This window comes from Rhincodon typus, chromosome 11 (genome assembly GCF_021869965.1).
Source record: "Rhincodon typus isolate 14 chromosome 11, sRhiTyp1.1, whole genome shotgun sequence".
Lineage (NCBI taxonomy): Eukaryota > Metazoa > Chordata > Chondrichthyes > Orectolobiformes > Rhincodontidae > Rhincodon > Rhincodon typus.
The window spans coordinates 23,833,510-23,846,564 of NC_063342.1; the positions used below are offsets into that span (position 1 = coordinate 23,833,510).

At 40.1% G+C, this 13,055-nt stretch overlaps 1 protein-coding gene across 2 annotated transcripts in view; it reads right to left on the reverse strand.

Annotated features, from left to right (window-relative positions):
• The window catches only part of epha3 (eph receptor A3), a 236,833-nt gene that overhangs the window by 91,784 nt on the left and 131,994 nt on the right, over nucleotides 1-13,055 (reverse strand). For both annotated transcript variants that reach the window (XM_048603132.1, XM_048603133.1), the window contains exon 4: nucleotides 3,043-3,198. In XM_048603132.1, the coding sequence (XP_048459089.1) occupies nucleotides 3,043-3,198 (156 nt within the window). The remainder of the gene's footprint in view (nucleotides 1-3,042; nucleotides 3,199-13,055) is intronic.

Sequence of the window (13,055 nt, forward strand, 5' to 3'; positions counted from 1 at the left end):
TAGTGAATACATTCCTCTGGGGATAGAGAATTCCAAAGACTGGCAACTCTTTTGGCGGAGGAATGTTTTCTTGTCCTTGCCTGGAATGGCCATCACTTATTGTGAGACTTTGTCTCTTAGTCCTAGACATTCTAGTCAGGGGAAATATTTCTTCGCCATCTACCCTGTCAAGCGGTAAAGATCTTTTGGGAGCAATGTAAATATAACTGTATGTGAACTATTAGGTATGAATGTTAATCTGAAAAGAACACTTTCATGATAACAGAATTAAATATACAGTCTGCCACAAAAGAGTAACACATTGAGGAATTCCATGTACATCATGAGGCATTAACTGATTGAGTCCAATTTATGGGACATCTGTCATGTTACAGTTGTCTTTGGTCATGCCCTGCTGTTATGCTAGCCAATTCATAAAAAAGGTTTGATAGGTTTATCGGTGTGTTAATGACTTGGATCACATTCCTAGATATTTTTCTTTCTTTAGTTGTTGGATTTCTCAGCCTGTAATTTTGATTTCCCATGCTAGGCAAGACAAGAGCAAAAATCAGGGTGGTCCAGAATGTTCTGCACTATTATTAGCATCATAAGAAAGACAGTACTTGAGATTCTCTGTACTATGAACAACATTTGCTCCAAAATTACATATTGTTCTGTCCAGTGTATTATCTTCTATAAAGTGGAGAGCAGCTTCAAAAATGGACATAACCTAAGAATTGTTCATTCCCCATTTAACAGGACAGTTTTAAAAGTTATAAACTTGATGTGCCATGATTAAAATCCTTAAATTTACTTCATGGCACTGAAAAGTCAGTCAGACTGTAGAACTCGATACTACTTTGGACCTTGACATCACTCCGGCAACAGTACTAAAACTTATGTTCCAGAACTAGTCATATCACTAGCCAAGTTGCTCCAACTTAGCTACAACTTTGGCATTTACTCAGCAATGTCAAAAACTGCCAGATATGTCCTATACACAAAAAAAGGGATAACATCCAGCATAGCTAATTAGCTCCCTGTCAGTCTAGTTCCAACCATCACTAAGGTGATGAAAGGTGTTGTCAATGTTTTCATGCTCAACAAAAACTTGCTCATAGATGCTCAGTTTGGCAAGCTCAGACCTGACCTCCTTACAGCCTTGGATTTAAAATATTCAAAGGATCTGAACTTTAGAGAGCAAGCTCACTTGCTTGTCACTTAATCAAGGTGGCATTTGACTGAATGTGGCATGTAGAGGCACTAGAAACAGATAAATCAATGTGAATGAGGGTGAACATATTCCACTGGCTCGTATCAGACCTGGCAAAAAGGAAGATATTTATGTTTGTTTAAAGTCAGCCATCTCATTTCCAGGACACCTCTGCCAATGGTACATAGGGTAGCGTCCTGGATGCAACCATCTTGAGTTGCTTCATCAATGATCTTCCCTCTATCATCAGAGGTGGGGATGTTCACTAAACATTGCACAATATTTATCACCATTCATAGCAGCTCAGATACTGAAGCAGTCCATATCCAAATGAAGCAAGACCTGGACAACTAACACCACACAAGTTGGTAGCAATGATCATTCCAAAAAGAGAGAATCCAACATCACCACTTGACATTATCATTACAGTCATTGAATTCCCTGCTATCGACATCCTGATGGTTACTTTTTGACCAGGAATTGAACTGGGCCAATAAACTTCTTGACTCTTCATAGTCTGTCTACCATCTACAATACACAAGTAATGTAATGGAATACCTTTCATGCCTGGATTAGTGCAACTCCAACAAAACTTAAGAAGCTCAAAGCCATCCAGTAAAAAGCAACCAGCTTCATTGTATACTATCTAACACTTTCAACAGTGCTTTGGTCTGGTCAGTAGCAGAGTAGAAGTGTTGGACGTTAGTGGAGGGACTACAGTCCTGACAGCAAATGCCAGCATTCAGGCTCTTTCTACCGGTGTTAGGTCCAGTAGCTTTTCCCATCAACTTCCACCATTGATGCACAATGACAGCAGTGTATGCTATTTACTCTAACATTTCCCAAAGGTTCATTAGACATACTTTCCAAACTGGCAAACTCTAAGACTCAGAAAGACAAAGACAGCAGCAGATATGCAGAAATATCATCTGCAAGTTCCCCTCCCAGCCCACACCACCCTGACTTCAAAATATGTTGTTCCTTCATGGAGAATCATCGTGGAACACACACCGTAATAGCACTGGGTATACCGATATCACATGGACGGAGTGGCTCATGGAGACAGCTTCTGAAGGGCAACAGATAATGGGCTCACCAGCAATGTCCCAATTTATATTCACCTGAACCTCAACAGAAAATGTTTTTGCAGCATATTTACAACAATGGAGGTGCATTCAAACAAATATAACGGGGGATGAGAAGTTCTAAATTTGAAACTGTAGAGGAGTCTAAGTTTAATGACACTATTGAAATTGAAGTAAGCAGTCTAGCTAAAATGAATAATGAGAAAGCTTATCAGAGGTGATAGGGAAAGAAAGAGACTACAAGATAAAAAAAAGACAAAAGAAAACTGTAGAACAGGCATTTTGCCCTTAAAAGATGGAATGGTTTCTACCTCAATCACCAATTGTGACAAATAGTCAAAGAAGTATTTTGTGATAGGCATGATAATTATTCCTTTTGAACCTAGAACATATCAAGTTTTATTTTCTGTTCTGATGAAAGTCTATTAAATTGAAATGTTAATGGTGCTTTTCTTTCTCCAAGTCTGCTGGACCTGATGCACATTTTCAATACTTTTTTCAACCTTCTACCAGAATTAATAGTTCCATCATCAAGATTACTGTGGAAATTTATAGAGAACTATGACCCTCTAATAAACATCTTAATGTTAATGATCAAAATAACATGAAAGCATCTCCTGTTCAGGAAACATAAGGGAAGTTTGATTACAAATCACAGCAAAAGTAGACTGCCTTCTTTACACGGTCAGCTTTTCTTGTATGATCAAGTGCTGGGGCAAACAATGTCACCAAGTAACAAAGTAGCAGAGCAAGAGTGGTACTCACTAGTACAAGCCATGGAGATGGGATCTTTATGTGCTCTGAAGTAATTCCTGTCACAGTCGCAATACACAGAACCTTCTTCTTGAGCATGGCTGTGAGGAGGGCACTTAGAACATTTAACATTTCCAGCAAAGGCTTTGTAGAACCCAGATTTGCAGGCTGATGAGAAAAAGAAATGTGTAAATTAATGTTGCATTCTGGGCATGCAACAAATTGCAGCTCATCCGTCACTGGCAATGCAATTCTTTAACTCTATGTGATGAAATCCAGATGATGGACAACACACGTGGAGCAGAACTGAAAACATAAGGATAGGAAATAAGATTAGCAACTTTTTCTGGATATTAATATATTGTTATTTGTGGGAGGTCACTGTACATGAATTAGCTACCACATTTCCCACATTACAACTTTGCCACTTTTTAAAAGTACTTCAATGGCTGTAAAGCATTTACTGATGTTGAAAGGTTTTGAATGGCACAAGATAAACGCAAGTTTTTCTTGAAATTAGGAACTTGAATACAGCTAAATGTGCTAAACTTGTTTTTAGCAATGACAGGGCAGAAGGTGAGATCTCTCCAAGTCCTGTTGTACTTGGAAAAAAATAAGCTTAGAGTTCAGAGCAACATGTTGAGTTTTGATCAACATTTGATATGAACTCTCCCTAACTGGAGCTCCTGCTGAAGTAAATGCAAACATTTTTTCTAGTAAGATATTCGAGACAAGGGTTATAATAACAAGGATCCAAATTAGAGGTTGCAAATTTTTTACTGGGATTTTCCTGATCGTCTGCTGGTTCTCTGGGTTGGGGATGGGGAGTGGGGGCTGGTGGTGATGATGAAGTGGCTCTGCTAGTCTCCTACTGAGGTTGCAGAGGCAGAACATTTACAGAGTTCAGGGCCACAGGATTTAAGGTAAAATTCTGATACACTGATCATTCCTATATAAGGAGACAACTTTTCAAAGGTCTTGTTTATAGTGGGGAATGGTGTGGAAGACCAATAAAACGAGGAAAAATATAATCTGCTTTCTAGCTGCCTAAGATCTGGCTGATTCGGGAGAGAGTCTTGAAATGGGTGGGCAGTGCTCTTGCTTTGTCCAGTTATTTAAATTCTCATGTGTTTTTGTACAAATAGTAATACTAATGTTTGACATATCCTGCACTCTGGTTCCAATCACGGAAAGTCCTGATCAAACTGTTCTTAAAGGAATTACTATCCCCCACAATAAACAGATAAAGTATTCTTCCATCTTTGTGAAGTTAGGACAATCTGAAGCTGGCTGATACCTCAACCTCTCCACCTCTTCTTGAAGCCCCAGCTCTCAAGTTGTAAGACTTGATCATGAAGATAGTTCAAGCCCCTCAATGAAGTGTTCAGAAACAGGCTGCTCCATCACAGCAAGAATAGGGAGATGAAAGCACATGGGATATTTGCCTTTAATAGCCAAGGCATTAAATATAAGAGCAAGGCAGTCATGATGGAGCTGTCTATAACATTAGCAAGGCAAAAACTGGGGTACTGTGTGCAGTCCTGGTCACCACAGTGTAGGAAGGCTGTGATTGTACTAAAGAGGGTGCAGGAAATGTTCACCAGGGCGATGCCTGGGCTGGAGAGATTCAGCTAATGATGAAGAATTAGATTGTTTAGGGGCCTTTCCCTTTGATTAGAGCAGGCTGGAGGTAGGGTGGTTCCTGATTGAGGTGCACAAATTTATGAGGGACATTGACTGGATACTTAAGGGAGAAATGTTTTCCCTTAGGAGAGGGTCAATAATCAAGGGCACAGTTTTAAGATAAAGAGGAGGAGGTTTAGAGAGGATCTGAGTTTTAGGTATCTGGACCTCACTGCTTAAGAGGGTGGTAGAGGCAGGAACCATCAAGAAATAAAGATGTATTTAGATGAGTACTTGAAATGCTATAGCGTATAGGGCTACGGTCCAAATACTGGAAAATGGGATTTGCATAGATAGATGCCTAATAACTGCCATGAAAACCTCTGTGACTCTGCAACCTTCATCACTAGAGTTAACTAAAATGGATCCATAGTTACAAAATGATCATAATGTGTGTTGTTGAAGCTATCTACTCTCTCACTTGAAACCAATCTATCCTGTAAAATGCATCTTTGAATTTTATATGTTCCAACAGACAGAACCTCTGGTCTGTTTTGTTTTTGTGGAAAGCCTACACGTCCTTTGTACTCTCTAACTGGACTTCTGATTTCATGACCAGAATCAGAATTAAGTATATATGATAATATTCCTTTGCATCCTGAAAGAAATACCATAATTTGAAATTTGTCTTTTCTGTTGTAATATTCAGGATATTTGAGGCTGCTATCTTGGCCATTCATCACCTGTGGTAAAATGAAAAATGCCACATTTGAGTTTAATACAATCCCTTTTATGTAAGCACATCTTTGTGATTTATACCTTCATTGTTACATGGGGGTATTCAACATAATCGGACTTGTTATACGAGTTTGATCCATCTCAATAGATTAGCCTAAAAACCTTTCACTGTCAGGATTTTTTTGTACTAAGCTTTTGGAAAGTTGGTAGACTTAGAACTCAGAAAAAGAATGTGGCATCACTAATGGCTCTGCATCGCTTCAGTGCAGGGAATAAAGGCATCTCCTGATGCGGGTCATGGGGCAATGTGAGTTACCAGTACCACCACACTTACATTACTGGGGCAGCCAGAGGTGAAGCTATCTTCACCTGTCGTGCTGGCTAAGAACTGGTGCACAAGTCACACTTGGAGCAATCATTGCATCAATGAGGAACACTTGATCTGAATTTGGTTTAAAAAGAAAACACATGCAGCGCAATTAACAGAATTCCTGATAGACTGGAGTGTGAACAGCACAGTTTAAAACACAGTTTTATCTTCTATTTGGTAAATTATTCATCTTAACATCTTAGCACCTTATAAAAGCTCTGAAATGCTGAGTGATTGTGCTAACACGGATGTCAAGATACAAACCCAATATCTGAGCCCGGCACTCAAAATGGATCTTCCTGTTTGTATAACAGCAAGTCTGTCCTCATCTCCATTTAAGAAAAAGGTCATTAACTATCTCAAGTCTCCTGCCAGGATCTCAGATGCACCTACAGAGCTGGTATGTAATCACAGATACATTACCACAAGAAACATTGCTGAGCAGATAGCCCATTGGTCAAGCTGTTCCTGCTGCTTAGATAATTTTGGAGGATGGTCCAGAGGGAATTTAAATTGATGGCCATCTGATACATCCTTCATCTCTTTCCCATCATGGAGGAACAGCTTTTAACATCAACTGGTCATTAAGAAATATGGCAGCCAGACAAACTGCATGACAAGGGTTAGCAGTATGAAGAGGAGGTAGATTAGGAGTGACATTGGCCACTAGTCTCCAATCTATCAGAGAGCAACTCATCCAAGTGCTCGACATGATTATGCCTCCCATCCGCAACACAGCAACAGTCTCACAATCCTTGTCATCAGCTTCCTGTCTAATGCTATCCATCTTCTTCCTGCCTTGTAAGTCTTGCTCACACTTCAATGCAAATATAAATAGTAACTCAAAATTGGAAACAATAAACAAGTCTATCAACAATTCAAGTTTATCTATCTAGTCATAATCAAAAATAAGCAAGAAATACTAAAGCTTTTAGTGCCTGTTTCCTGTTCTCATTTACAGAGTATAGGGATACCTGAAAGAATTTCACCAGTGTCTACCGCATCGGTAAATAGAAGTTTGTTGTGCTAAGATTGAGGGGTCTCCAGATGGCTGTGGGGGGCAACCATGAGCAGCTTTGGAGCTTGTGATCCCAGCTGCAGACTGTAGCACTTGACCTTGCATTTCAGCAGTTTGGCCCAGCTGTCAGAATGCTCTTAACAAAGACATCGCTGGAGTAGGCAGTGGAGGAACAACTACTTTTCTGTCTTGAGAGAGGGCAGGAGGTGCCTTACTTATGGAGCGACAGCCACTTTCCCAGGGCTGAACAGCAGCACTGCCATAGTTCAGTATGAGAACTGAGTGCAGGAATGACATGGCATTCTCTGTACACACTGTCCACCGTGGTTTCTGGGATCAAGGAGGAGATTATCTGAGCTTCCACATCAACAGTACCAGCTGCTATGCAGTTGCAAAAGAAGGCTTAATTATGGTGCACACCATTATGGCTTTCAAAGAGTTCACCACTGCATCCAGGTAGTTGGAAAGCTCTCTTGGTTCGGTGTGAAACTTTGACATAAGAGAGCTGAACTCTTTCATGCTCTGGGACATTATGCACATGATCACTGCCAGGCTTGACACTACACCTAATCTTTCCTGTTCAGATACCCATCAGCTTTCTTCATCAAACAAAAACAGAAATTGCTGGAGAAACTTAGCAGGTTTGGCAGCATCTATGGAGAGGAGGCAGAGTTCATGTTTCAAGTCCAGTGACCCTTCTTCAGAACAAGCTTGAAACGTTATTCTGCCAGAAATGCTGCCAGACTTGCTGAGTTTCTCCAGCAATTTCTGGTTTTGTTTAATTCTGGTCTCCAGCGTCCATCATTCTATGTTTTATTTTAGCTTTTTTCATTACCCAGATCCTTAACGTTACCTTTAAGGAGACCCCTAAACAAGGTTAGTATGTCCGTGCCCTCACACCTTTAGCGTCTGATTTCTCTGCTTTAACCCTGTGGTATTTGTGACTGGTAATTTACTATATGAAGAGGATCCCTCTTGCATAACTTCTAAAGTATGCTTGATGTCAATCTCTGAACCAGAGTTTGCTAGAATCAAAATGTATCTTCAAGAAGGTTGATCTCTGCTCCTGAAATAGCAGAAGTTTGTCATGTTTTCTATGTTCTATAAAGTAATGGTTCTGAAAGGGTTAATGCTCATGTTGCACTGACTCCAGCCATTCTACTGCTGTCACACACAGTCTCTGGGTGAAGTTCTACTCCAGCTTTTGTATGGAACAGAAGCATCTGTACCACTTCCCTAGTGATTATATCTGACTTGGTCAACAACAGAGATGATGGAACTATATTAATCACATCAATCACAACTGGCATCTGTTAATTATATCAACAACAACTGACTTCTGCTCATTATAATCAACACAACTAATAAATGTGTTTCATGCCAGAATTTATGGTAAGATATAAGATATTGAATGCAAGCTACTGCAACTGATCAAGAGTACAATGAAATGCCTCTTGCTAACAAAAGTCTGGTGGGAGCTATTGACCAACACAAAAGGACAGAGGATGAAAACACAAAAGACAACCAGCTCTGGTTCTCCAAAGCCAACAGATTTATTTAATTGTGAAGACTTTATATGGAGCTTTTTTAAGTGGACTTGAGTTTTGGAGGAATGTGCAGAGAAGGTTTATTTGGAAACATCTGGATTTATTTTTTTTAAAAAGGTCAACAAAATGCCACATTATTTTAAACAATGCATTTGGTTTCAACTCGCTTTCAACAACCACTTGGTTTCAACTAATTGCTGAATCTATTTGCTAGAGGCCAGCTGGCTGGGTTTTAGGGCTGTTCTCTGTGAACAATGTTTTGCAGGCATTTGGAAGATTTGGTTTTTAGTTCAGGGTGCCTGCTAAAGAATCAGTTGTTTATCTCATCACTCTTAATTCTGAAGCACACTTATTATAAATCCAGTGTGAAATCCGATTGCCCACTTGAAGATCAACTCGAAGAATTTTCAATACTGCGCTCGTTGAGCAAGCTGTGTCTGCCAAGATTCCAAAGAAATTTTTCATATCAAATTATCTGTCTACGTGTGCCACAATGCCAGATCAACAGTCATCTGTACTTTCCAGACTTTACCCTTTTTTTTCCAAGAGCTAACCCATTATTGACCAAAAGTGTCTTTTTTCCTAGGTGAATCTGTAGGAAGAAATCAATCTTTTCTCTTGAACTCGTGTACTTGTGTGTTCTGGGTTATTTAGAGATGTAAACATTTTCAGATTATGAACTATGGGTTAACCAATTTTGCACCTTCATGGAATAAGTTTTGTTTTATAATTGATCAATAAGATTGCATTTACTAAAGAAACCTGATTGATTAATCTTTTTATTCTAAGTCTAATATAGAGAAATCATATGATAGGCCATATCTAAAACTGGGTAAAATAACTAAATTTATATTGTAACCTGTGGAGTAGAGAAAGACAATGCACTCCTACCATCTCAATTGTTACATCCAAACTATGCTGTGCAGAGGGTAAGCACTTTCAACAGCTGACTTTTAGCAAATGACACCCAACTGGCTTAATTAATTACTTTCTCAATGATATCAGTCTCTGTAATCATCTAGCCTCGTTAAGAGGCTGGGAGCTGGGGACGACTATGGAACCAAGTATACAAGCGTGTTCAAGCACTCTGCATGCTTAATTTCCTTAGCCAATGGTTTCAGCAGAGGTCTCTCCCTCACGTGCTAACTCAATGCTTTCAAAAACAGATGGAGGATAAGAATTCAAGCAAATTATGTTTTGTTTTAAAAATTGGCAAAAATTGACTTCAATAAAAGCCAAGTCTGGAAATGGCTTCCCCAACAGGCAGAATGCAGCTGCATTGTGAGAAACTTCTGTCTTCCCAGAACTGGAAGGTGAAAAGACTAATTATGAAATGATGCTCTCTAAGATTTTTGTTATGAAAAAAATGTTTTGCACTTGATCTCAATTGCAAACAAAACACCAAATAAAGCCAAACAATGTTTGAGTTCAGATGGAGGCCTCCTGCTGCCACCCTACCCCATCAGCATTAGATACAACACATTTGGTGGCAAAATACTACAAGCCTGCTGATCATTGTACGCCCTGAGGTAGTGTAGGTGGGCATAGCATTGTCATGGTAACAGAAACTCTGAATTCAGCATATGGTTGGCTACACGCAATGTTTAAAGGCACAGTGACTGTAAGAAGACAGCTTGCAAATCTTTCAATAGGTTTTTTTACAAAACAAAAGCTGAATGCAATAAGCAAAATCCTATTAATTTTGAAGTTTTGTGTGTGACAGAGACACATCTCCCTCCTTAAACACAATAAAGACGGGTTGTGGGGAACTGTCAGTGAATACTTTTGTTCCCCACAAATGTGTGGCATGTTACATTTTCTTGACCAAACACAGCTGACAGTTACTCCCTGAAATGACATTGCAAAAAACCCTCTAGGATATGGCAGAGAAAAGTTTTTTTTTAATCAGCTTTAATACTCAAGAGGCTCTGAGCATGATTTTTTTTTGTACAGCAGCTGACAGGAGGCCAGGTGGTGTTATTTTCTGTGTGCTGTGGAGAATATAACTAAAAGGGAGAAAAAAAAAGAAACAGGAAAGAGCAGAAAGCATTCCAAGGAGGAATAAAGAACTCAGATTGCTCTTTTCTCAAGGGAGATGCCTTGTGATTGGTTTCACACTCAGTTCACTTCCCTCAGCTGTTATAGCTCTAAGTGATATTGAAAATGAGCTATTCAGGAGCCTGTCAGCCCACCAAGTCCCAACCACGGGACCCCAAACTAGTTATTTTCCTCAGTTCTATCTATTATTTAAGCTCATACACTGGATAATGCAGGAAACGTTCTTATTAGGAATTGAACCTTCAGGACTTGAGGGTAATATCTTAAAATGCAGAAGGCTGAATACTCTTTTCTTTTCCCTTTTCTTAAAGTGAAGATGCCAGGGTTATTGAAAAGTTTGATATGTTGATATCAGAAAAGGTGATACGTATGTTGGTACAAATTCTAGCTGTAAAAAATCCAATCAAATGATGAAATACTGGCATCCTGTAGGCAGGTTATACAGCAAGAGCCTTTTGTGCAACATTTCGATCTCCTGATGTTAAACAGGAAGTTTTAAAAGCGGATTGCCACTAGGCATCATTAGTAATGCAACAACATCACAATGTCGCTCACCATGCTATTTCTCTATGGAAAAACTTGATTAATGCTGGTCTAGGGTGATTTACTAGGTGATAATTCCTTCAGATACATAAATGTCACTCCCAAATGTCTCAGTTGATAACAAGAAGCTGTAACTGAGGAATACAGATCAAAATAAATTAAGTATAATCCCCCTGTTCTGTGCAGTTAGCTGACTTTGTGTAATGTTAGAGCACTACAAATGGGAACAGAACCACTAGAGTACAGAAGGGAGAATCTATCAAAAGTTTCCATTGTTCCAATGATTCTTGCCAAAAAATATGAATCTGTGGATGTCAGAAGAAGATGGGATTGAGATTGCTCGTGAAGTCCTCTATTATTGATCGAGTAGCAACATTCACTGTGAAAGGTTGTGCTTGGAAAATATACAGAAAACATCTTCTGATGTATAAGGTGTATACAGTACCTTCAAGTAAGAAGGGGATAAACAAGACACCATTTCAAAAGGAACAAAGCAACCTATAAATGAAGAAATGGTAAAACAATTTAGAAACTTGCAGTTGTCATTTATAATAACAAAAATGTGACATTACGGTTTCCTCTTGGTTGTCAACTGGGTATGTACTTTCTTTGAGATGTTATGATCCCAGATAATGTAACTACTGATAGGTCAGATCTCTGAATGAAATCTTGTTTAATGAACTATGCCTTTCTTTAATTTAACTTGGTTGTCTTTCACTGAAACATAAGCACACAAAGCTGCAGAGTTGGTTTAACCATTAAGGCAGAGTTTATTACAAAGAAGAAAGAAAAATAAAATAAACCAAGCTGTCTAAATGTAGCAGTTTGAAAGAATTCAAAACATGCCAAAATAAAATCCTATGTACATTCTAATACCATCACTTTATGGTTACTGAAAGCTCCAAAAAAAATTTTCTTTGCCTATCATCTCTCCAAGTTTGACTTCAGAGCTTCTTCTCAGTTTGGTCCTTTGAGCTGTGAGATCTTTTTCCTGAATACTCATACAACTGAGAGCTTAGACTTTCTTAGTCCTGAACAATATGCAGTGTTCTAACAGAACTCCCCTAGTCTGGACATTTTCCCAAGCAATGAGCTTATTAGTGATAGACAGCATGCTTTTGTGCAGGGGAGGTTGTGCCTCACTAAATTGATCAAGATTTTTCAGTAGGTGACGAAGATGATTGATGAGGGAAAAGTGGTTGATGTTGTCTACATGGATTTCAGTAAAGCCTTTGACAAAGTCCCTCATGGCAGACTGGTACGAAAGGTGAAGAGACACGGCATTGGGGTGAGCTGGCAAGATGGATAAAGAACTGGCTTCATCATAGGAAACAGAGGGTAGTGGGGGAAGAATTGAATCAGAGATAGTAGGAACTGCAGATGCTGGAGAATCCGAGACAACAAGGTGCAGGGCTGGATGAACACAGCAGGCCAAGCAGCATCATAGGAGCAGAGAGGCTGACGTTTCAGGCCTAGACCCTTCATCAGAAAAGGGGGAGGGGAAGGGGGTTTTGAAATAAATAGGGAGAGAGTGGGAGGCGGATAGAAGAGGGATAGAGGAGAGGATAGGTGGAGAGGAAACAAACAGGTCGAAGAGGCAGGGATGGAGCCAGTAAAGGTGAGTGTAGGTAGGGAGTTAGGAAGGGGATAGGTCAGTCCAGGGAGGACGGACAGGTCAAGGGGGCGGGATGAGGTTGGTCGGTAGGAGATGGAGGTGCGGCTTGAGGTGGGAGGAGGGGATAGGTGGGAGGAAGAACAGGTTAGGGAGGCAGGGACGAGCTGGACTGGTTTTGGGATGCGGTAGGGGGAGGGGAGATTTTGAAACTTGTGAAATCCACATTGATACCATTGGGCTGCAGGGTTCCCAAGCGGAATATGAGTTGCTGTTCCTGCAACCTTCGGGTGGCATCGTTGTGGCACTGCAGGAGGCCCAGGATGGACATGTCGTCTGAGGAATGGGAGGGGGAGTTGAAATGGTTCGCGACTGGGAGGTGCAGTTGTTTATTGCGAACCGAGCGTAGGTGTTCTGCAAAGCGGTCCCCGAGCCTCCGCTTGGTTTCCCCGATGTAGAGGAAGCCACACCGGGTACAGCGGATGCAGTATACCACATCTGCCAATGTGGTATACT